The sequence below is a fragment of the Ovis canadensis genome, chromosome 4 (genome assembly GCF_042477335.2).
Source record: "Ovis canadensis isolate MfBH-ARS-UI-01 breed Bighorn chromosome 4, ARS-UI_OviCan_v2, whole genome shotgun sequence".
Classification (NCBI taxonomy): Eukaryota; Metazoa; Chordata; class Mammalia; order Artiodactyla; family Bovidae; genus Ovis; species Ovis canadensis.
The window spans coordinates 133,786,431-133,810,330 of record NC_091248.1 but is presented as its reverse complement, the minus strand read 5'-3'; the positions used below and the strand labels follow the sequence as shown (position 1 = coordinate 133,810,330).

The 23,900-nt window shown below is 55.9% G+C and overlaps 1 protein-coding gene and 2 long non-coding RNA genes across 3 annotated transcripts in view; 1 reads left to right on the top strand and 2 right to left on the bottom strand.

The window, feature by feature from the left end:
• The window catches only part of PTPRN2 (protein tyrosine phosphatase receptor type N2), a 624,228-nt gene that overhangs the window by 543,981 nt on the left and 56,347 nt on the right, over positions 1-23,900 (top strand). The window contains exon 15 of the mRNA XM_069587259.1: positions 13,145-13,292. Within this exon, the coding sequence (XP_069443360.1) occupies positions 13,145-13,292 (148 nt within the window). The remainder of the gene's footprint in view (positions 1-13,144; positions 13,293-23,900) is intronic.
• Positions 8,878-11,235, bottom strand: LOC138439012 (uncharacterized). The gene is made up of 3 exons (XR_011256537.1): positions 10,386-11,235; positions 9,644-10,145; positions 8,878-9,507 (listed from the first exon to the last, which is right to left on the bottom strand). It is a non-coding gene; the product is annotated as an uncharacterized lncRNA (long non-coding RNA).
• On the bottom strand, positions 14,932-17,844 carry LOC138439011 (uncharacterized). The gene is made up of 2 exons (XR_011256536.1): positions 17,640-17,844; positions 14,932-17,022 (listed from the first exon to the last, which is right to left on the bottom strand). It is a non-coding gene; the product is annotated as an uncharacterized lncRNA (long non-coding RNA).

Here is a 23,900-nt window from a genome sequence, read left to right as displayed (position 1 = left end):
GGGTGCACCCGCCTCGTTCATCAAGTGTTACTAACCACCTAGGCTGTGCTGGGCTGCACGCCAGGCACTGGGGCGGTGAGGAGTACAGCGATCGGCCTGGAAACGCAGCTTTCACTTCTCTGCGCTGGCTCGTCCCGCTGAATCGATAGCCGGTTTATGGCATCACCTGGCTGGAGCCTGGTGTCCTGCGAACTGGAGGGCAGCCATGCTGGGGTTTCCCGAAGCGTGCAAAGGTTGGTCTGGGGCTGGGGCGTGGCTTCTAGGGCCTGTGGCAACCCCCACGAGTGTTCTGGGGGTGGTCCTGGAGCCCCACGGGCTGGGCCCGGGCTCTGGGTGGTTCCCTGGGAGCCCTGGACCCCTTCCCTTGTGGGGCCCTGAAATGGCCAGCCAGCAAGGACAGCTGTTGCAGGTGTGTGCTCTGGTCCTTTCTTAGAAGTTCTAATTTTCTCAAAGCCTGGGATCATCCTGGTTTCACTCAAGTGTATTCGAGAGCATTGGGCCTGTTGGCTACTCCAGGCTGCGAATCTCTTAGAGGACGTGTCCGTGTCGTCTGAGAACCAGTCCCCAATCAGCATGGGGGCTGAACTCCTGGGCCCACGTGACCTGAAGAGCTGATCAGTGTTTCTGTGCCGCCAGGAGCATTTGCTCCCTGGGATGGTGACCGGTTACCACGTGCTTCCTCAGGGCTGTTCTTGTGTTTGGAGATGCACGCATGCTTACACACCCTTGTCTGTATTTCAGGAGTTGCCTTATTTGTCTAAGTATATCCACATATCCCGTGGACAGAGGAGCCTGGCAGGCCACGGTTCCTAGGATCGCACAGAGCTGGACCTGACTGAAGCAACTTACACAGCTCAGCACATCCAAGGGTATCAAGTTGGTTTAAGTTTGGGTTAAGTATTGACTGTTTCCTGCTGGGCAAACTGATCTTCAATGAGACATTGTATGCAGTCGCTCAGTCGTGTCCAACTTTTTGCGACCCCGTGGGCTATAGCCCACCAGGCTCCTCCGTCTATGGGACTTTCCAGGCAAGAATACTGGAGTGGGCTGCCATTTCCTTCTCCAGAGGATCTTCCCAACCCAGGGACTGAACCCAGGTCTCCCGCATTGCAGGCAGATGCTTTACCGTCTGAGCCACCAGGGAAGCCCTGAGATAAAAGTCAGTGTCATCAAATATCTGAAGATTTTGTCTGGGTAGCGAAGCATGGAGGCTGTTAGAAGCATCAGCATCATTGGGCGTTCAGATTTCTACCGAGGCCTTTACTTCGAGTGGATCAGACGAAGCTTCGGTTCTGAGACCAGACCTGTCCTCACCGGTCGTGTCGGGTCAGACTGCAGCTCTGCCTCCTCCCCGGTCGAGTGAGGCGTCAGGGTTTGCAGACTTGGGAGGGTGAGGAGGGGCGGGCAGGAGGATGAGATCGCCTGCAGCCTCTGCCGCTTCTGTTCGGGGCCCCTGGCAGCCCTGCCTGCACTGTCGCCCCTAGCCCAGCCCCAAGCCCCTCTCGGGACGCCTGGCTGGTGTCCTCGGTCCTGCCCGGGGCTGGCACAGAACGGGGCATCTTTGTCATCCTGTGCCTCTGCCCTCGCCGCTCTCGAGCAAGCCTCATCTCCCGCTCCCCACCCGCAGCTTTCAAGCTCCCAGCCCTGGCCCCTGGTGCCCCCTCCTAGGCCCCGCCACCCCGGCCTCCTCTCTGGTTCTGGAACCGCGGGGCCCATTCCCGCCCAGTGACGCCCCGCCGTCCCCTGCAGCCTCACCTCCCCATCTTTCAGGAGGGGCCTGCCTTCCTGGGCTCCTCACCCCCCAGTCGCCTGTTTTAGTCCCCTCACCCGCTGCCATTGTCTGAAACTATCTTCTAAACAGTGCTGACCGACTGTGTGTGGTCTTTCTCCAGCTAAAACCCCAGCATCCTGAGGACAGAGTCTTTGACCTGCTGGGTCCCCGGAACATACAACACCCCAGCTCCTACGATGCTTTTAATAAAGCGGGTTGAATGAACAGATAAATGGCTGAATCTACCAACACATGAACAAGGTTCTGAAATAATACTGCAGTTCTCAGCTTCCTCATCCACAATTAGAGGTAGAATCCATGTTTCACTCATAATGCCAGGCAAAGCTTTTTGCCTTCAGTTTAGATTTAAATAGCTGTACATTTATGGAAATATGGTATAATTCTGTTAATTATTTTCCACTGCTTATAAGAAGTCACCTTTGAATTTTGCCTATGTTCATAGAACCTTAATTGTTAAGATGTTAAATAAGATAATAAGGTTCATACAATTGTTCATTTAAACTTCTTTGAGCTTCTTGAACATGTCAGCCCTGAAAGGCAGCTGAAGTTACTGCTGCTGTTACCATTACCCGTGGTTCTCGCTCAGCCTCCTGCAAAAGACCTTTGTCACTCTCTCCTACGCACACACCCAAAATTACATGGCACTAACGTGCCCAGCATGAAACAAACCCAGTTGTGTAAAGAGACTTTCTCCTGTTTAGTAAGAAGAGGTGGTGAGGACAAAATATTTATTTTTTAAAGTTTACTGATTAGAACGTTTCTGGAACAGAGTGTGTCCCTTAGTAACATTTTCCACCAGAGTTTCGGTTTAAGTCTTCATAAAATTGTGATTTTCCTTTTCCATAAATCTAAAGCAAGGTGAGCGCAGGTCACAGCAGGTTTGATGGGCACATCGGTTAGTGTGGAAGGGTCTCTGAGGGCATCTCCCACCCGCTCAGCCCTCCGTGGGGACGACCCAGCTGTGAAGCTGGAGGCTTCCTGAGCCTGACCCTGCAGAATTCAGGAAATTCCTGTTATCAGTAAGTGAAAGTGAAGGTCGCTCAGTCATGTCCGACTCTTTGCGACACCATGGGCTATAAAGTCCATGGAATTCTCCAGGCCAGAATACTGGAGTGGGTAGCCTATCCCTTCTCCAGGGGATCTTCTGAACCCAGAGATCTAACCCAGGTCTCCCATACTACAGGCGGATTCTTTACCAGCTAAGCCCCAAGGGAAGCCCATTATCAGTAAAGAAAGTGAAAAGTGAAGGCCACTCAGTCATGTCTGACTCTTTGCAACCCCATGGATTATACAGTCCATGGAATTCTCCAGACCAGAATACTGGAGTGGGTAGCCTATCCCTTCTCCAGGGGATCTTCCTGACCCAGGAATCGAACCGGATGTCCTGCGTTGCAGGCAGATTCTTTACTAGCTGAGCTATGAGGGAATCCTATGTTATCAGTAAGCCTCCCTGCAATTAAGGACTCTTCTAGAGTTAGAATACCAAAACTCAGAATTATAATGAAAATATATTAAGTGAAGCTTCCGATCAGTCAAGCTCTACAAAATCGAGACTGAACTAGTTCGTCAGCTCTCAACGCCCTGCTTTCCGAGCAGTCGCCATTTCCTTCTCTCCCAAAACCACAGCCTTCTCGGCGCCACGTAGGGGCAAAGAACTCATCCTGGGGAGGCTATCCCAGCAGTACTTTGAAAAAGCATGTGGTTTTCTTCAAAGCTTTTGTTTCTTTGTTTTCTTGGTTCTTCGATGTAGTTTATTTTTTCAAGTACAGAAAGAACTTTAGACCAAACCGATAACCCAGGGCTCACAGCCCCCAGCCCAGCCCAGCGTCTTCCGTTACTCCTTTGCTGCCTCTCTGTCCTGTCTCCGCCTATATGAGCGTCAGTTGGGGACTTCCTCTTAAAGGTTTTGCATTTGGAACCCTGTGAACTTCTCAGCACTGTTTTAACAATTTGACATCCCTACCATCGCATAGTCAGGTTGGTCACCACATCAGAACAGGGAGCTCGATTCTAAGTCTCACTGAGACAGCCTGAGAACAGCTTTCGGGGTCGCTGGGCCTGCCAAGATTCCATTCCATCTTCAAAACATCTCGGCCTGAGAAACAGAGCTTTCAGGGGAGGACTGGGGGGAAATGGCCTTGATTCACACGTGTTGGAGAGGCCACCTCTGCTGCGCATGCTCGATGCTTTTGCTGGTCAGTGTCAGGCTTTCGTCCTCTTCCCAGCTCACCAGGATAAGGGAGGCGCACTGCCCCCTGCGAGCTCCTGTGCGAACGTTCCCTCCTCAAAAACGGGTTTCCCCGGCGGCGATACTGAGAGTGTAACAGAAAGAGGAAAGGCCGCGGGAACGGGCTTTCATTCCTCCTAATTCCTCTCCCCGGTGGGGCTCCCTCAGGCTTTGCACATGCAGCCCAGGGGCTGGATTCCAAGTCATGCAGGCTTTTCCCGAGTGAGCCCCCGCGGCCGGCCCAGGGCCGCGCGCTGAGCCGCCTGGGCTGGGGCCCTGCGTGTTCCCTTTCTCTAGTGTGATGCGTGTGTAGCTGCGCTGCTCTCTAAGTTCCCGGGTTAAAGGAGATAAACAGCGCGTGTGTGACTGTCCGGTGAGACCCTTCGTCCCTCGGCAGGTGAGACTGGGCGGGTGGGGCAGGGGTGAGAACTTGCTGGGAGGAGGGTGCCGGCCGTGTCCGGAGGTCCCAGGGTGGTTATTGTCCCTGGAGTCAGATGGCAGTTTGAATACGCTTGATTGTGTGGTTTGTGATTCCCATTTCAAGCAAATCTTTCCTAAGCTGAGAAACAGCAGAACTACCCTCTGCTCGCCTAACCATATCTGCCCTCCCTTGAGTTTGAACAGACTACTTTGAATTTCTAATTCCAAATGTCTTAGCCTGCCTGACGCATAATATCAACAAATACCATTTAAATTATGCCGGATGTGGCAACCTATGACAGACAGAACACCCTCCTGATCCAGCAGGTTACTGTGCCCGCATCTGTGCGTGTGGGCTGAGCCCGGACAGCTGACCCCACCTCGTCTCTCCTTTCATCCTTTTTGCTCATAACGTAAATGTCTTACTTTTGGAATTTAGACATTCAGCATACACGTCTTCCTTTAATGTGTTAACAAAGACAGGTGACCGTGTTTATTTTTAAGGGAGAAAGGTCATCATCTCCCCAAACGGCGGCAGAAGCAGCTCCCTCCTTGCTGTTAAAAGCCTGCATCTGATTCCATCTGATCTTAAAGCTCCAACCTTTAACGGTCTGATTGCTGTTGTGGGCACCCACACCAGCTTCCCAGGTGGCCCAGTGGTAAAGAGCCCGCCTGCCAGTGCAGGGGATGTGGGCTCAATCCCTGGGTCGGGAAGACCCCGTGGAGAAGGGCATGGCTACCCACTCCAGTGTCCTTGCCTGGAGAATCCTGTGGACAGAGGAGCCTGGCGGGCTCCGGTCCAGGGGGTCACAGAGTTGGGCGTGACTGCGCGCATGCATGCAGAGCAGGAGAGAATAGAGACAAAGCTTTCCAAGCAATGCCTGGATCTCCCAAAACCCCAGCCTCCCTCATGACACCCTCCTCTGGCAGAAGCTTGTTTCCAGCTGTGTCACTGTGAAATGGACTTTCACTGGGACAGCCTCTACTGGTTTTGTGTCTGAAGACCCGCAGAGCCACAGGAGTCTCCAGAGATGTGTGCAGACATGGTTTTGCGCTGACATGAGTGGTTTCCGTGTGTGCTGATCATTGTGACATGAAGTCAGCGGGACCTTAGAGTTTGCTAGGTTTTAGCAATAGTCCGCCCTCCTTATGAGTTCTAGTTTTTTGTGTTAAAAGCTTCCAAATTTTGTGTTAAAAGCTTATTTTCATCATTATCTTTAGTAAGTCCTCTTGCCCCTCTCAGGATGTTACCCTCCCGTTGCTGGTGGTACAAGCATGTGGGCTCCGTCGCTCAGTCGTGTCTGACTCTTTGCGACCCCATGGACTGTCACCCGCCAGGCTCCTCTGTCCATGGGATTCTCCAGGCAAGAATCCTGGAGTGACGTGCCACTCCCTTCTCCAGGGGATCTTCCTGACCCAGGGGTCGAACCTGTGTCTCCTGCAACCTCTGCATCGGCAAATGGACTCTTCACCACCGGACCACGTGGGAAGCCCCACTGGTGGTGGTAAGAAATGCCTAAGGGACATCATTTCTGTGGCTTTTACCAGAACTAAAGCCGCACTGTTCACCCAGGCTCTCGTGACCACTCCATGTCGGTTTGGTCCAGCACTTTGGCAGCCGGGATCTGCCAGGATCCCAGCTCTGTGAGCTGGATTCAGACCAACTCACACAGGTCTCCAGACCCGTCCTCCCAGCGTTCACAGGTGGGCAGCAACACTCCTGCAACACGGAGGACGGCCTGGGGGCCAGGGAGCTGAGAGCCCTCGGCTCTCCTTGGAGCAGTCACAGTCCAAAGCCCTTGGGGCCACAGATGCTGGCTTGTTCTGTTGCTGTTCAGTTGCTAAGTCATGCCCAACCACACCAGGCTTCCCTGTCCTTCACTCTCCCAGAGCTTGCTCAAACTCATGTCCATTGAGTCGGTGATGCCATCCAACCATCTCATCCTCCGTCGTCCCCTTCTCCTCCTGCCCTCAAACTTTCCCACCATCAGCGTCTTTTCCAAGAGTTGGCTCTTTGCATCAGGTGGCCAAAATATTGCAGCTTCAGCATCAGTCCTTCCAATGGATATTCTGTTTCATGAGGAAAGTGCTGGCTTGTTGCTGTTTGAGAAGACAAATTGAGCTGGTCGTGTTGTGGTGAAGTAGATGATTTTAGCAACTGGGATGCTTTCCTTGTGACCCTGGAGACTGACCCTTGATATCAACGCTGGTAAAACAGTGCTGGTGAAACAGTCCAGATCCTGACATGATCTGAGGTGCCAGGTCATAGTCCCACATGGCATCACCAGCTCTTTCCGCCCAGAAATCAGCAGCTCAGCTTCAGGTCTCTAAACTGGCATTTCCAGTGGCGCCTCAAGACTGGCTCATGACACCTCCATCTGAAGCCAGTGATAAGAAGCACGCAGTGGGGAGGAGCTCGAGGGTCCACCCTGACCCATGCTGTGAGGAGGCAGTGGGTTTGGTAGAAGGACCACCCTCCCTGGTGAATTGGAAGCGGCACTGAAACCATGACGAGTGTGCTTGGGGATGCTGCGTCTCGTCTCCTTAATAGTGTCAGGAGGGCTGGCCACAGCCAAGGTGGCTTCGTAGCAGCAATGCCTCTGTGATCCCCCCTCCTGTGCTCAGGCGGCAGTTGGCAGCTGCTGTCCGTGGAGGCTTAACATACTGTATTTCATTAGGTAATGATAGTGTTCCCAGAACACTGTGGTCACGGAATATGGAAGAGACATTAAGATACTCTCTAATGAGAAACACCATCTTTTCCATCTGTATATAGTTTATAGTCACAAAGTATAATTCATATATTAACTCGGCCAAGCCCCAGAACTACCTTAGAAATATGTACTAGAATTCCCATTTTTGTGTAGCAGTATATTAAGGGTAAGTAAAATTAGATGGTTTGCCCAAAAAGTCTCTGTGTGGGGACCAAACCTTTTTGTTTATTACATCATTAAGAAGTTTTTTGAAATCAAGCTCACTGCCTTCTCTGTTTTATTAAAGTTGCCTTCCTATTGGAAAACTCCCTTAGGCATTCACAAAGGCTCTGAGAGTGATGGTAAAATTAACTTCCCAAAGATACAAAAGTGTGCCTGTGATTATTTTTTTAATATGTGCCTATGATTATTAACAAAACTCTTTTATACTCCAAAGTATCCCAGACGCTCCATATTCTTAGGAATCACTTTCTTGACCGGAAGGTGTTGACAATTTGATCAGAAAACCATGCAAAAAATACTGGGGTGATATTAACAAACTATGGACGTATGTCTCCACGTTATAATGCAGTAACTTTTGTCCCAAAGGTTCGAGATTCTGTGTGAATTGATTCTATTAAGTGTGGAAGCCAGCTGGTTTTTCCAACATCTGGAGAGCATTTCCTGAAAAGTTGTTTCGTGGCACGTGGTCCTCGTGGCCCAGAAACTGTTGGTCGTTTTCCTATCCAAACAGTCTAATTATGTGGGCCAGAAAAGGGCATGTGAGCTCGGGAACTGGAAGGTTAAAGTCAGAAATACGAGGAAGATTAAAGAGGAACACCTTAGATTGAGTCAGTATCTCATGAACTAGGTCCTGTGAAAGCCGTCCTCATGGTAACGTCATGTGGTCAAGGCTCAAGAGGTCAGTGTCAGCCAGGTTGACTGCAGATGTAGAAAACCTATATTCTGAAAGCTCAAGACTTTTTTCCATGAATGGTTTGATCTGGAGATTATCTTCTGTGCAAGTGCTTCAAACCTAGGCTCTTAGAAAGTACCAAAATTCAAGAAGATTTTAGAAACCTTTGCACTCAGAAGTTACCTGAACTCAACCGGAGTGAAGTTCCCCTGATGGACCCAGGCTTTTGGGGACACAATTCCCGTAAGCCCAGAGCCGGCCAGAACCCATGTCCAGGGGAGCGTACTGAGCAACTCTTCAGGATTAAAGACTTGCTTCCAAAGGACCCTTACGAACTGCGGTAGCTGTCTTAACTATCTAAGCTCTTCAAGTTGAGCCAACGGGTGCTGAGCCCTGACTCTGCACTTGACTGGAGTCTTCCAAGTGGTGGGGGGTCTCCCTCACTTGGCCGGCCCCGCGCCAGGGCTGGTGACCCATGCTCTGCTCTGTGTACCCAGAGCTTCCTCTGTGCGGGTGATGGTGTTGGTGTAGGACCAGGTCCCTACGCCCCAGGAGCTCACCACCCGTGGGGAAGACAGGTTCCTTACAGTGGGACCGCGCACAGCACCTCCCTAACGAGGCTGCTCACCCAGGGCACGAGGTCCACAGAAGTGACCCACAGGGACACCACAGACCCTGATGCTAAAGGGGGTTAAGATCAAACAGTGAGGGAGACTGGGAGAAGACCTTTCTGAACTCTGGCCATGCCTCCAAACCTGTGAGACCTTGAGATTGTCACAGGAACATTCGACATGAATTGTATGGATGTTCCTTGGGTAACTCAGAAAGGAAGAAGGCAGCAGAAATATTTAATGAAACATTCCAAAGTCCTTATGGTACTTTGAGGGGCGGTTCTTCCAAGTTTTAGATTTGATGGCAAAAATTTTGGATTGCCAGTTATCAACATACAACTGAAATAATATAAATTACTTCAATCTGTGGTGCTAGAGAAGACTCTTGAGAGTCCATTGCACCAGTCCTTGGATTGGTGCAGAGAGATCAAAGCAGTCCATCCTAAAGGAAAGCAACCCTGCATATTCATTGGAAGGACTGATGCTGAAGCTGAAGCTCCAATACTCTGGCCACCTGATGCGAAGAGCCAACTCACTGGAAAAGACCCTGATGCTGGGAAAGATTGAGGGCAGGAGAAGGGGACGACAGAGGATGAGACGGTTAGATAGTATCACTGACTCAATGGACACGAATGAGCAAACTCTGGGAGATGGTGATGCACAGGGAAGCCTGGCGTGCTGCAGTCCACGGGGTTCCAGAGCTGGACGTGACTTAGCAACTGGGAAACAACACACAGGTTCCCAGATCACGTCAGTCATTCAGCAAGCACTGACTCTGTGCTAAGTGCACGCAGCACGGGCCGCAGCCCGGAACAGGTGCTCTCACGAGAGGATGGAGGGCCTGGCGCCTGCAAAGCAGAACAGAATTCGCGTCACAGAGATGCAGGTTTTACAGCAGTGAGTATCTGATGTGGGGAGTGGGTGGTGGGAAAGGAAGGTCCGGGCAGGGACGAGCCTGAAGGAGGAGGTGGCGTCTGCGCTGACCTGGACGTCTGGGTGGATTCATGGCAGAATCGGCGTGAAGTGTGGAGAGTGATGGCGACGGGGGACGAGTTCACGCGGGCAAGTGTTCCTGCTGGGCCGGCGTGGCAGGCTGGTGGCATGAAGTCTGGACAGAGCACAGGCTGTCGGGGCACCAGGGGCGGCGTTTGGAGCAGGTGGTGTTGTGACCACAGTCCCGTCTGTGGAGGAACCGGACGGGGCCTGAGGGAGGAAGCGGAGGAGGCGGCAGGATGGCGCCGCTGGAAGACCCCCGTCTCAGCATCATTTCAGCTCAAGTGAGAAAACCCCGTAGTACTGATGTCGTCCAAGGCCTAGGCAGCAGCAGTCAGGACGGAAAAACAATAGCAACAGCAAAAGGCAGCCCACGCGTGTGCCACGGACGGTGGCAGTCACCACAGCCCACGGCTTCGCTCGGGGCGGGGGGCTGTCAGCGGCTTCTGCCTTCACGCTGCTTCCCTTCACTTTCTGCCCTTTCCTGCATGTGCTGTTTATGGAATAAAAAGGTACCGTTTCTCTTAAACCAAGCCCTCCTGCCATACCCACTGTCCCCCACACACACACGTGTACCCGCACGCACACACGTGTACCCGCACGCACACACGTATGCGCGCGCACGTACACGCGCACGCACACGTTAAATGAAAGCATTTTAAGTGTCAGCTTTTAGAACACCTGCAGTCTGGGGGAGGAGCACACGGAGTGTGTAAATTTCATGCTCACTCACCTAGTTATTCCAGGAGCCGACTGTGTCTGGGGAGGACCCCTCCACCTGTTCTCACATCTTGAAAAGAAGGGGCCTCATGGTATTGAGTCATGGTGGCAGGTTTTGTTTTTGTGTAAAACCCATTCTTTTACGACCAAAGCCTCGCTTCCCCACAGAACGTGGAACCCACTCCCATGTCTCGGAAGCAAAGCATCGAATCCACAACCGTAGGGAGCCAAGGCTCCTGGGACGTGGATGGGATTACATCCGTTTATTCCGGTGAGCGACGCTCTGTAAAGATACTAACAGAGAAGCTCAGAACAGATCCGCTGAGACGGCCAGAGCAGGGCGAGCACGGGTGACTGCGGCAGTGCACGCCGAGAGGAGGAACGCTCTGCCTCGTTCTTCCTTCTGGCTGCGCTCGGGCTCTCCCGCTGCGGGAGCCGGGCCCCTCACCGCGGTCGCTTCCGTGGCGGAGCGCGGGCTCTGGGGCGCACCGGTGCAGTAGTTGCAGTTCGCAGGCTCGAGCATGAGGCCCCTTTTGCAGACAACATTTGAGATCAGATTAAACCTTCCAAGGCTCATCATTTTAGAGTCCATCATGCTTTATTGAAAGAAGCTCATTTGGGGCTTCCCCGATCGCTCAAGCAGTGAAGAATCTGCCTGCAATGCAGGAGAGCCTGGTTGGACCCCTGGGTCAGGAAGATCCCCTGGAGAAGGAAAGGGCAACCCACTCCACTGTTGTCGCCTGGGGAATCCCATGGACAGAGGAGCCTGGTGGGCTCCATACAGTCCGGGGGGTCACAAAAAGTTGGACACAACCTTGAGTTACTGTGACAGGAGAGAACCAACAACTCCCCACATGGCTTACTTCTAGAAAACAACGGTTCTCAGAAAAAAGCTCATTCTTCCTTGATGGGCTTCGTGAACAGCATTTTCCAAAGAAAAGTGAGGATCCCGAATCATTTTGCCAGAAACCGTTTTCCACCCATGAGTAAGACTGTACATTAACCAGTCTTGGGAAAAGTAACCCCAGAAGCACGGAGACTATACACTTACCCAGAACTCCCCCTCCTTCCTGGGACCTCTGCACACACCATAATTTAGGCAAGGTAATAAGCTGGTCAGTATTTACACAGATTTAATACTGTGTTGTGCAAAAATGTCACCCTTTTTAGAGTGACTTTGGTACAGAAAATAGGTATGTGATGTTCCATGATGATTGTCCCCAAAGAAAGCAGTGTGTGGTGTACGTTTTCTGGACTGTGCCCTAAAGTTGCTTCTTTAAAGATGTTTCATTTTGCTGTGTGGTCATATGTGAAAACCCAGAAGCAAGACGTCAGAAGATGAGACTGTTTCCTTTGGGCCCAGTCAGACCACCTGGGCCAGTCCTTTGAAATTCTTTTCCTGAAACCCAAGGGCTGTGTCGGGGGGGGGTGGGCTTAGAACTGCCGTGACGCTTCTTTTCCTCACGAGGGCGAGCTACTGAGGTTCACGGTCTGTCCCTGAAGAGGGTTCACGGTCACAGTCCTTGGTCATCTGCACGAAAGGCCATCCGCTGGTCCCCTAAGTGGCTGTAGCAGGGGATCAAGGGATGTGTGATAATAGCCCAGGGCCTCGTCACTGGCCCTCCCGGAGCTACAGCCCAGGGGCACCTCGGCTGGGCCAGGCAACCGGAGCGTGAGCCCTCCCCTGGAGCAGCGCCCTCGGGCGCCCGGCCTCCACACGCTGGCTCAGCGCACACTCACTGATACACACACCAATCAGACCAACATGGGCAGAGTAAGTGTTTGTTAAGTGAGTGATACAAAGCAGTGCAGGTCAGCTATACTCCGCACTTTACTGAGATCTCAGCCCGACCGTCTGGTGGGCTTCCTTCCTTTTCACGTGCCCGTCTGTCCCCTGGGGTGGGTGCCAGTGAGGCGGGGCAGCCAAGGACAGTGGTGGTCACTGGAGTGGTGGTTGCCGGACTGAGCAGACAAAGGGGCCGACAGAGGGATCAGGGTGGGCGTGGACAAGGTGTAAATCTTGGCCGGACATTGGAGTGCGTGACCAGGGACCTGGCTCCGCGTGTGCATGTGTGCACGTGTGTGTGTGCACATGTGTGTGCACACGTGTGCGTGTTTCATTTTGCTGTGTGGACATATTTGAAAATCCACAAGCAAGACGTTGGAAGATGAGACTATTTCCTTTGGGCCCAATCAAACCACCTGGGTCGGTCCTTTGAAATTCTTTTCCTTAAAACTGTGGTCATCTCTGGACTAAACAGATCAATAAGGCGAGTGAACAAGACCAGCTCCGGAGTCTGTGGAGGGAATGTTCCCGAGGCCTGTTTGCCCGTCCACCTCTCCTGTGTCCCTGCCCAGAGGCAGGTGCCTGGAAAAATTAAGATCAGAGCAGATGAGGGTCAGATATTTGGTTTGTGTTTGGGGTTTTGTTTTTTAACACCAACGGCCACGTAACACTGCGCCCATCAGAGCAAACTGCATCCCCCTGGTGGGTTCAGAGAAGCCGGCCTGTTATAAGGAAAACGACTTTTGTGCAGAGGTGGGAGCGAGGTCAGCAGCCCCAGCGAGGGCCTGGCGCAGGCTCCCTGCCCTGCGACGCGGGACACACGCCCCCGCCACGCCTGCTGTCTGCGTCGTGCCCAGCCCCCTTCCCCGCCGCGGTGCCAGCCCGCCCCGCCCCCTCCGCGCAGGTGGAGCGTGGGCTCCGCCTGGGGCCGCCCCCGGGCCCACGCCCCCGCGGGCAGCCCTGCCGACGCTCGCTCTCTGTTCCAGGCCTACATGGAGGACCACCTGAAGAACAAGAACCGCCTGGAGAAGGAGTGGGAGGCGCTGTGTGCCTACCAGGCCGAGCCCAACAGCTCGCTCGTGGCCCAGAGGGAGGAGAACCTGCCGAAGAACCGCTGCCCCGCGGTGCTCACCTGTACGTACCGCCCGGCTGGGGGTGGGGTGGGGCGGGGGGCGGCCCCGGCGGTGCTCAGGCGGTGCTCACCTGTACGTACCGCCCGCCTCGGGGATGGGGGCGGGGGGCGGGGGGGAGGCCCGGCGGTGCTCACCTGTACGCGCCTCCAGCTCCAGGGAGCGGCGGGGATCCAAGGTCTCCTCCAGGGCTCATCGGGCTACAGAGCCCTCCCTCCTCCTACCTACACGCTCTGCTGACAAACGGTCCTTTCACTTTTTTTTTTGGCGTAGAGTTGATTTAATGTTGCGTTAGTTTCAGGTGTACAGCAAAGTGACTCAGTGACACACACACCCATGTCCTTTTTCAGATTCTTTTCACTGAGGTTATTACCGAATATTGAGTATAGTTCCCCGAGCTGCACAGTAGGAGCTTGTTGTGTATCTGCTTTATATATAGAAGTGAGTGTGTATTGACCCCAAACTCCTGTCACCCCTTCCCCGCCTCCCCTTTGGTAGCCAACCATCAGTTTGTTTTCTGCGTCTCTGTGTCCTTTCCTGTTTTGTAAGTTCATTTGTGTTGTATTTTGGATTCCGTGCCTGGCACCCTGCAATCCCCACTCAGTCCTGGAGGTGCGGTGGTGGGGGTGGGCACAGGTAGATGCCAGCAAGCTCAGGCTTTGCTGCTGCTGTTGCTCTGGACTCGGGCTCGGTTCCAAGTGCCTGGAGCCTCGTCCTGCCCTGTGCTGGGGATCACACCGTCCCCCTTGAACTCTCAGGGCTGTGGGGACAGTGAGGCAGTCTTGCAGGCTGGGCAGGCTGTTCGAGGAGCAGACGGGTGTCCCCAGCATCGCTGGGCACCTGCTGCCTCGCAGGAGTCGCTGTCAAGAGAGGGAACACGGGGAGATGCCAGCCCTCTGTCTCCCTGACGTTGTGTGAGCCGACAGGCGACTACAGGGGCAGAGGCCCCCGGGGGCGTGAAGGGCTGTGCGGGCTGAATGCGTGTCTCCCACCCAGCTGTTCTGCCTTCCACCACTATCTGGAGATGCTCCAGCCTCCCATGTTCCAGCAGGCTCCAGGCTGGGGTTGAGGGGGTGGTCTGCAATTAATACACACCCCCTGTGGGGGCGGGAGTCTGACGTATGTTGTGAGCAAAGTGTCTGACGTAAGCGCCAGCTTCACGTGATGAGTGACTTGCGTGCGTGGAGTGAGTTTGCGGTGGAGGGCAGGAGGGATTCTGGCAGACTTCAGATGTGACAGCATGTACTTTGTGGGCTGAGGTGTCTGAGGGCTCAGCAAAGCCACTCAGGTCTCAGGGAAGACCAGAGCCCTCTCGGGGACACAGCCTCCACCCTGCACTGGGAGCCAGGGTGCAGGCGGTGCCACCCAAGGGCAGGAGCCCACCCCTGCTGCCCGCCTGCCCGGGGGCGCAGTGGCCGACACTCCGGCTCGTGGGCAACGGCAGCGACGCACTCGCTGCTCACAGGACAGGGAGCGCCAAGACAGGCGCCTGTGTGGCTGTGGACCCAAGCCCGGGAATGGCACACTGCTATGAAAATCTTAACACGCTTCTAGGTGTAAGGTTTTCCTAACAGTTTAGTTGGTGTTCAGACCAGTTCTGTGATGTCTGAAGGGCTTTTCCCGAAAAAGCTCCAAAAATAGGGGCCATTGCAATTTGTGGTTTATATTTAGAAGGAAAGCAAATAACAAACAGATATTTAAGCACCTGCTGTGCGCCAAGAAATATCAATATATCAGTAACCTCAGATATGCAGATGACACCACCCTTATGGCAGAAAGCGAAGAAGAACTAAAGAGTCTCTTGATGAAAGTGAAAGAGGAGAGTGAAAAAGTTGGCCTAAAGCTCCACATTCATGGTATCCAGCTAACATCATGCCGGATCATCTGGCATGATCCAGCTAAGATCATGGCACCCTGTCCCATCACTTCATGGCAAATAGATGGGGCAACAGTGGAAACAGTGACAGACTTTATCTTTTTGGGCTCCAAAATCACTGCAGATGGTGACTGCAGCCGTGAAATTAAAAGATGCTTGCTCCTTGGAAGAGAAGTTATGACCAACCTAGACAGCATATTAAAAAGCAGAGACATTACTCCGGGAGTTGGTGATGGACAGGGAGGCCTGGAGTGCTGAAGTATGTGGGGTCACAAAGAGTCAGACATGACTGAGCGACGGAACTGAACTGTGCTGGCTGACACAGCGACGTCCAGCCAACCACGCTCGGCCCTTGTCCTCGGGGAGGATCTGGGTGGGGGATTCCACGGCACCCCAGATGAGTAGCCGTCGGGGGCAGACGGTCAGCCTGTGTGGAAGCCTCTGGTTTCCTTGGTTGCTGGGGCCACCCGATAAACACTCAAGTTCAAAGGCTCTTCCTCAAGCGCCCTCCTGCAGCGCCAACCAGATCGCTACACGTTCCGGGCCACACGCCCTGCAGCTGGTGGGTCCACAGGCCGGGGCCTCAGGGATGCAGGACAGCCTGTCTTCAGCCTCCAGTGGGGGCGGGGGGCCAGCCCCAAGGGGACCAGGGCCCTGGGAACCCTCGGACCGGAGCCTTGGGCCTGCTGCCCGCTAGTGGGCTGGAGCCAGGGCTCCACAAGGCAGTGCTTTCTCGGCCAGACTCCGGCACGGAGGCGCGAGCCAGAAGCCGCCGTCCCTGACCGGGTGGCCATCACAGAGCCTGGCCTCAGAGACAGGCGGGCGGACGGGGCCTCCCCGGGCGTTTGGGTCTCATCCCGCACACGCATCCCCAGCTCGGCCCTCCACACTCCCGCCTTCTCAGCTTTCAGAAGGAGAGCCGGTGGCCAGGTCTCAGCCTGCACCCTCCCCGAGCAGGACCCTAGGGCGATGGCGTGCATTAAACTCCTGGTGGTCTCACCAGACCAGGGAGAATGGCGCTTCCTGGGACCTGCTTCATGTTGTCCGACTGTTCCTTCCGCATGTGCAGCGATGTCCGTGGCAAAGCACAGCGTGTAGACAGGGTGGGCCTCCATGCACCCTGACCCCTGAAGCTGATGTTTACACCACGTGGGTGTCAGGGTGCTCATTACACTGTCATGTGTAAGACACGCTCCCCCAGCAACCACGTCCGCCCTCCACCCAAGAGACAGGAGTGCTGCTGGGCTTCCATCACACTCCCTGATGGGCACAGCCGGGGCACCCACCTGGACCCCCCCCCTAGGGCAGCATGCGGGCTCCGCCCCTCCACCCCATGCACGTCTCGGTCCAGCTGAGGCTGGGACACCCGCTGCGTCCCCATCAGCAGGTTGGTGGGAAGTTCAAAGTGGCTGGACCAGCAACTTTCCCATCCCTGACAGCCCAGAGGTTCTAGCTGCAAACAAATTGTCTTTCAAAGAAAAAGGCAGATTTACAAGATGTTGGCTGGTGCTGTGCTGGGTCCTGTTATATAGCTCAGAAGTTTAAAGAATTTAAAATGCTTTAAAGTGCTTTTTTTTTTTTTTTGCACTTTTAAAAGAATTATGCAATATTCCCTCCTATTCCTGTTCTTTACAAGCTGAGGACAGGAATATGATGCTGTGGTGGTGTGCCATCTTAAAGTTTGTGATTCAAGAGAGAGACACAGAGGTACGGGGGTACTTAGCTATGAAACCAGAGAGAAGGTCAAGTCAAGGACGCAGACATGCAGGATGGACAGAAGGTCCTTGAAGCCGTGTCTCGAGGTGTGGCCTTTAGGGTGTAGCTGCTGACGCGCTCACAGCCGCGTCCATGGCCTTACCTGGCAGACAGGGTGGGGGAGGGTCTGAGCGACTCCCACCTGGCTCTTTTTGGGAGCCGCATCACCCTCGGCAGCAGCTTCAGCTTCAGCCACGTGTGACGAAAGACAGAGGCCGGCTGAGCATGTTGCATGCCATCCCCGAGCTCCCGGGCCTGCCCCCCACCCTTCTCCGGCCTGCCCCCCACCCTGCCCTGGCCTGCCCCTCACCCCTCCTGGGCCTCCTCCACCCCGCCCCAGCCTGCCCCCCTCCCCTCCCGGGCCTGCCCCTCACCCCTCCCGGGCCTGCCCCCAACCCTTCTCCGGCCTGCCCCCCTCCCCTTCCAGGCCTTCCCCCCACCCCTCCCCAGCCTCCCCCACCCCTCCCGGGCCTGCCACCCACCCCGCCCGGCCTCCCCCACCTGACAGATGAAGGGGCTGGGATTCGAGTCTGTCTGTGTGCCCTGCAATGACGAACACCCTGCGTGTTTCTGTGGACTCATCTGAGACTCTCATGTCAGGAAAGTGAGCAAAGACTTCACACTTCCATGGACTGAACGTTTAAAATACACCCACAGCCGCCATCCTTGACAAAGCACCACTCCCCTCAAAACACACAGAAAATTTCTTTCCAAGCAAACCTTGGGTTGACGCTTCTCCCCACTCTGAGCAGGATCTCTGCAGTGAACATCCTGGTGGGGTCACGTCTGAGTGACCAGCTTTGCCTGTAGTGATCAGTCGTGGGAAATTCTGAATCTGACAGCGAGCCGGATCTCTTCTCGTGTGAGGAAGCCGCCCAGGAAAGTGGCGCGTCCAGAGAAATTGCTGACCCGCTGTCTTCTCTTCACCCCGCCTTTTATGGCCTCAGAACAAGCTGAGTGACTGCCTCCAGACGGGGGAGGCCGTGGATACATTGGTGCTGAAAAGGAAATCCCGCGGCAGCGCGTGTGCGGGCTTCTTCCTTCCCAGAGGTTGGGTTGCCTGCGACTGAACAGCTCCGAAGGGAAGCAGAGAAGAGGCGAAGGCCGCGTCCCAGATGCTCCCAGGCCTCCTCGTGGGGCTGAGCCCTGCAGGGCCAGAGCCTCTGGAGTGGGGCCTGGGGCTGAGGGCACAGCACCCCGGAGCCCCCCAGAGCAGAGGGGCTGCTTGGCGGGCTGGGGGCCGTGCCGGCCATCTGCAAGTTCAGCCACCCGGGTCCAGCTTCTGCTTCCTGTTCACTCCCTTCCTGGAAGCTGGACCACTGGACACGTGAGACGTCCGACCTCCTGTGGCCTGGTGTCTGCGCGTCTCACCTCTCACAGCTGAGGCTGCACGGAGTCTCAGCTTTGGGGGGACTCGGGGGCTCGGAGAGACCCAGGACCTCGGGGGTGGGGGCCAGGCCTGGGCCCTGTCCTGGACGCCTGCTGGTTCCCACACCCTGAGCAGCCGATCACAACCTTCGGAGGGCCACACTGGGCTGTGTCTCCTCTGCCAAGACGTTCCCAGTGTCCGTTCATCGTGCAGTGGGCTCCTCACAGGGCCCAGCCCCCATCCGTCCATCCTGACTCGGCACTGAACTCTTCATTCACTTCCGATAAACGCACCCTGTTCAGAGCCTAGGGGAGTTTGACACCCGCTCATCACATGCCGCATTGTCCACGCAGTTTATAAGCGTGTTTCAGATGACTTCGAGTCACTGATGAGATCGTATTCAAGGAGATGAATGCAGAGCGCTGCCTCCCAAGGCACGGACCCAGAAGGACCGTGCCTATGGCTGCTCCCTGCCTGACCCTGGCCCGCCTGCCGCCACCCTGCAGCCCTGACACACCCACACAGCACAAAGGCCACGCGTGCAACGTCCCCTTTACACTGCCACCCAGGAACCGGGAGCCAGAGGTGAGCCAGGGCATCAGGGGTGACAGGGTCATCCCCCGTCCTCCTGACCCCAGGGGACTCCTGGCCACCTAGTCCCGCGGGTGCTTTGCAAAGAAAGCCGGCTTGGCATCATTTCCCCCACACTTTTTATTGCAGAAGTTTTCGGATTCTCAGGTTGAAGTCATAATTTGGTGATCGCCTGCATCCCCACTGGCCGGACTCCACATGGCTGCCGCTGAGTATTGTGCCTTTCTTGTGTGATCTGTCTGCTTTACTTCATTGTTGGCTGAACTGTTTCAAAGTGGGGTTTGTGTGTCTAAATGGTTTAGCCTGTGTCTCCTAAGAGTAAAGACCTTCTCCTCCATAACTATGACCCCATCGTTATAGCTGACAGCAGTGGTTACCTGCAGGTGGTGACGCAGCCGTGAAATTGAAAGACGCTTGCTCCTTGGAAGGAAAGTGATGACCAACCTAGACGGCATATTGAAAAGCAGAGGCATTACTTTGCCAACAAAGGTCCGTCTAGTCGAGGCTATGGTTTTCCCAGTGGTCATGTATGGATGTGAGAGTTGTACTATAAAGAAAGCTGAGCACTGAAGAATTGATGCTTTTGAACTGTGGTGTTGGAGAAGTCTCTTGAGAGTCCCTTGGACTGCAAGGAGATCCAACCAGTCCATCCTAATGGAGATCAGTCCTGGGTGTTCATGGGAAGGACTGATGCTGAAGCTGAAACTCCAATACTTTGGCCACCTGATACAAAGAACTAACTCCTTGGAGAAAGACCCTGATGCTGGGAAAGACTGAAGGCAGGAGAAGGGGATGACAGAGGATGAGATGGCTGAATGGCATCACTGACTCGATGGATGTGAGTTTGAGTGAACTCTGGGAGTTGGTGATGGACAGGGAGGCCTGACGTGCTGCAGTCCATGGGGTCGCCGAGAGTTGGACACAACTGAGCGACTGAACTGAACTGAGTGGCTACCTGCTTAGACTTCCAGGAGGTCAGCGTTTAGCAGGAGGGTCAGACTGCCAGCTGTACTCCCATTTCTGACCCTCCTCCCCTCCCCTCCCTCCTCCTTCTTGCCCCCTCTTCTCACTGCTCACTTCGGTTAGACTTCTTAGCAGACTGAGGTGTCGGGAGCCGTCAGGTTGACTGCGGTCTCCGTCAGCCTCGGCGCTGATCTCGGCCCTGGGTGAGGGGCGTGCCACCCACACGGCCCTGGGCCTGTGACAGGCAACAGACACCCTGGGTCGCAGAGTCACTTTGCTCTTGAGAGGGAGCCAGAGTCTGACGGGTCCCCCTCGGTCCCCCTGCCCATGCAGCAGCAGACGAGCAGCCCCAGGACCCACCTCCTGCCCCCGGGACCCATGCGGATGCCACCTTCACGACAAAGTGAAGGGGGAGTTGTGGGTGAGCCTGAGGTTTGCTCATCAGCTGACCTTGACTTAGGGAGAGGGGCCTGGGTTTTCCAGACAGGCCCAGGGTCATCACCAGGGTCCTTGGCGTGGAGAAGAGAAACCAGGCTCCTTGGGGTAACGTGGTGAAGAGGAATGGTCCTGGCCAGGATCCTGGGTGCAGCCGGAGGCTGGAACCCGGAGAACTACCTTGATTCAGACTCACCCCAGGCTTCTGGGAGGAAGGACAGTCAAGCATAAACGGGCGGCGTTGAAGCGCTAGGTCTGCGGACACGGGTTACGCTGGTCCTGCCCCCTCGCTTCGCTGGGCTCTGCCCCACACCCTGCCCTCTGCTGCAGCTTACCCAGAGCATCGTGAACATGTTCCTGTGTGAAAAGCCACACTGTCAGTACGGCCAGCTGCCTTTCTGGTGGAAATGAAGACGCGGAGAAGCACAGCCGTCTCACTACTTACGCCCATGTTGGTGGACCCCCTGGTCTGAAACCACAAGTAACCGGACTGTTTGTTTAGGCTTAGGCATCTGCTGGGATCAGGAAGATCCCCTGAGAAGGAAATGCAACCCACTCCAGCGTTCTTGCCTGGAGAATCCCATGGACAGAGGAGCCTGGAGGGCTACAGTCCGCGGGGTCACAGAGTCAGACAACTGAGCGACTCGCACACCAGGACAGATTATCTGCTGCAGCAGCGCCAAGCGCTGGCGGCCTCGGGGGCTTCTGGGCCACGTCCCCCCACGCCCGATCTCCAAGTCTCGACCTAAGCCTCGGCCCTGTGCTCCCCCAGCTGTGCTGGGCCCTGGCCCGCGCCCCTCCCGAGGGCTCTCCACCCTCCTGTGCTGTCCCATCCTGCGCTGCACACAGAGGCCCGGGACCCCGAGGCGGGCTTCCTTGCGGGGCGGGGGTGCGGACGGCCGCCCCCAACCCGTCACAGGTGCAGTGGAGTCACACGCCCCGCTCCACCTCGTGTCCCTGTGACTCCGTCCCCAGACCCCCACGGGTCCCCTGCCCCGGCCCCCTTCCACCACGTCAGCCTCCGTCTGAGTGTCCCCGGGCCCCTCTCCCCAGCTGCCGTCGCAGGCGTGTCTCTGTTAGGGTGACTGAGTTCCTGCCAGACTTGCTCCCCTTCCTTCCCCAGGTGTCTTCGTTGGCAAGGCCTGGGGGCAGGGGGTTTCATCTTGTTCTCAGACCCCGTCCCAAAGACTCAGGCCACACATCCGCCCTGGTCCCTGTTGGTGCTGAGACTGTGAGCTACAGGTGACACCGGTGTGACCCTCCGTCGACCCTCAATCAGCCCAGAGCAGGCCGCTTGCTTCCTGCTGACAGCCTGTGCTCAGCAGGCCGGGGTTGCCCCGTCTCGTGTAAGCGTGGCTGAGCTGCCCCCGACCCGGGCCCTCGGAGGCCACGCCCCTCACTGTCCGCAGCCTCCGCTCCGCCCGGGGTGGGGTGCCTCGCTCGGAGAAGCGGGTGGCCGGGGCGTGCCGACGGCCAGTCTCTGGGTGGACGGTGCGACGGCGCGGCTTCGCTCGCTCGGTGTCTGTGCTCCTGTTTCTGCAGAGCTGCTCTTGGATGTGTGCCACACGACTGCTGCAGCAAGCGTGCACACCGTGCTCCCCGCCACCCTGCGACCCCTGGTGTGTGCACTGCACCCGCCGAGGGCTGGGCCGGAGCCTCCCGCGGTCCCGGTGCCTCTGGGGCCTCTGGGCAGAGCTCCCCTCTCTTTCCTCCAGGCTCGTGAGGGCCCACCTCGTGCCTGTTCCCTGCTTTCCTCATAGAAAACTCACTTTTTTAGGCTGGTAGGAAAGTCCTGCTCTTGATCATTGAAGGCATGGGACCTGGAAGAGCTGAGATGCGGGAGCAGGGCACACAGGTCGGTGCGTCCTAAGGGAGCTGGGCTCAGACACAGGCCAGCCCCGGGGCAGGCATGCCCGGGCCACAGAGCTGTGTCCTCACGGGCTGGAGGCCAGGCCCAGGACGAGGCTGGCCCTTCAGGGCTCTGAGGGGCGTCCGTCCCAGGCCGTCTCCTCAGCCTTCATGTCTGCATGCCCCCTTCCGTCTACCCGGGTCTGAGTCCGAAGCTCCCCACTTCTCTCCAGGCCCTAAACACGTGGGGTGAGGCCCACCCGTGCCTGTGAGCTCGCTGTGCCCAACCCCTCTGCACAGACCCAGCTCTGCATCAAGGCCAAAGCCCAAGGTCCTGGGGGGCACACTTCAACCTTTGACCCCAGGAGCCCGGGGACAGCCTGGGCCACGACCTGAAGCCTGTGGGGTCTGTTCCTGCCCGGCACCCAGGCCGAGCCCCGAGAGGCCTCCCCCTCGTAGAGGCTGAGTGCGAGGTCTGTGCGTGGTTAGAACAGGGGGCCCCGCTGTGCTCACCTCCTGGGCCACTCACCTGCCGAGCTGGGCGGCCATCCTGCAGGAAGCCCCGCGATGCTTGTGGTTTGCTCACCCACTGGGAGACCCACGAAATCCAGGAGGGAGCTGGCAACCACTGGGTCATTCCCGAGCACGGCCCGACGTGGGGTCTCTGGAGGACTCGCAGCCCTCCAGACAGAGCTGGCCCATCTCAGACGCCCCTGCCACGCCTTCCAGGTGCAGAAACTGCTGTCAGCCAGCGTGATGGTCCCACCTCAGGCTTAGCAGCAAATCGAGAAGCTCAAGGGCCCTGAGGCAGACCATCCGGGGGCAGAAGCTCCCTCAGCTGGAGCCGCTGTCAACCAGCGGGTTCTACAGACGCCCAGCCCGCGCTGCCGGCAGCAGCACCAATGAGTCATGTCCTCCAGGGAGGTGAAGCCTGTGGACTCGCGCACGGATCAGCACACTCGGCAATGTGAGTGATGTGACCGGGGAGCCCAGGAAAGCCCCATCCTGAGGGCCCGTGTGGGAGATCACAGTGGAGGCAGCCTCCGCACGGTCCGGAGCTGGGTTCTGGCAGTGCGGGGAGGGTCCACGCCGTGGCCCAGGCTGGAAGGAAGCATGGACGGCGACACTCAGTGACCTCCAGAGTCTGCCGCTTCGAGGCTCCTCTGCCCTCGCCGTAGCCAAGGAGTTCTAGAACGTGTTCCTCACTGGCATTTGTGAAAACCATCCTGAGGTTGCTGACGACTCATCGCAGCCACGCAGCGAGCGTCGCCAGCCCAGCCAACCCTCCATCAGTCAGGCGTGTGTCCGTCTGTCGTCTCGACCTCATTTCTAAGTCCCCTCTGTCTGCCAGGCCTCACGTGGCACCTGACAGAAGCTGTTCACACAACGGCCCTGTGAGTCAGACTTCATCGTCCAACTTCGGATGATAACTCTGACACTGTAAGATGCTGAACCGTTTACTCAGCCATCACGTGGCTAGCAGGAGGCAGGGCTGGGTTGAGCCCTTAGCTCTGTGGCCTTTGCCACGCCAGTTACTTGATCTTTTGGAGCCTTAATTTCTTCAGCCTAAAATGGGAAAATGGTCCCTGCTCTGTCTGGCACAGTGTTCCAGGAAGAAGGAGGTGATGAGTTTGAAACGCTAGGACAGGTAGAGGATAGAACATGAGAGGAATTCAAGGCATCATTTTTAAACATGGGAATAACACCAGTAATTCTTCAGGGGTTCAGAAAAGGGACACTCACAGAGGGCTAGTTCATCAAGCTTCTTCTTGAGA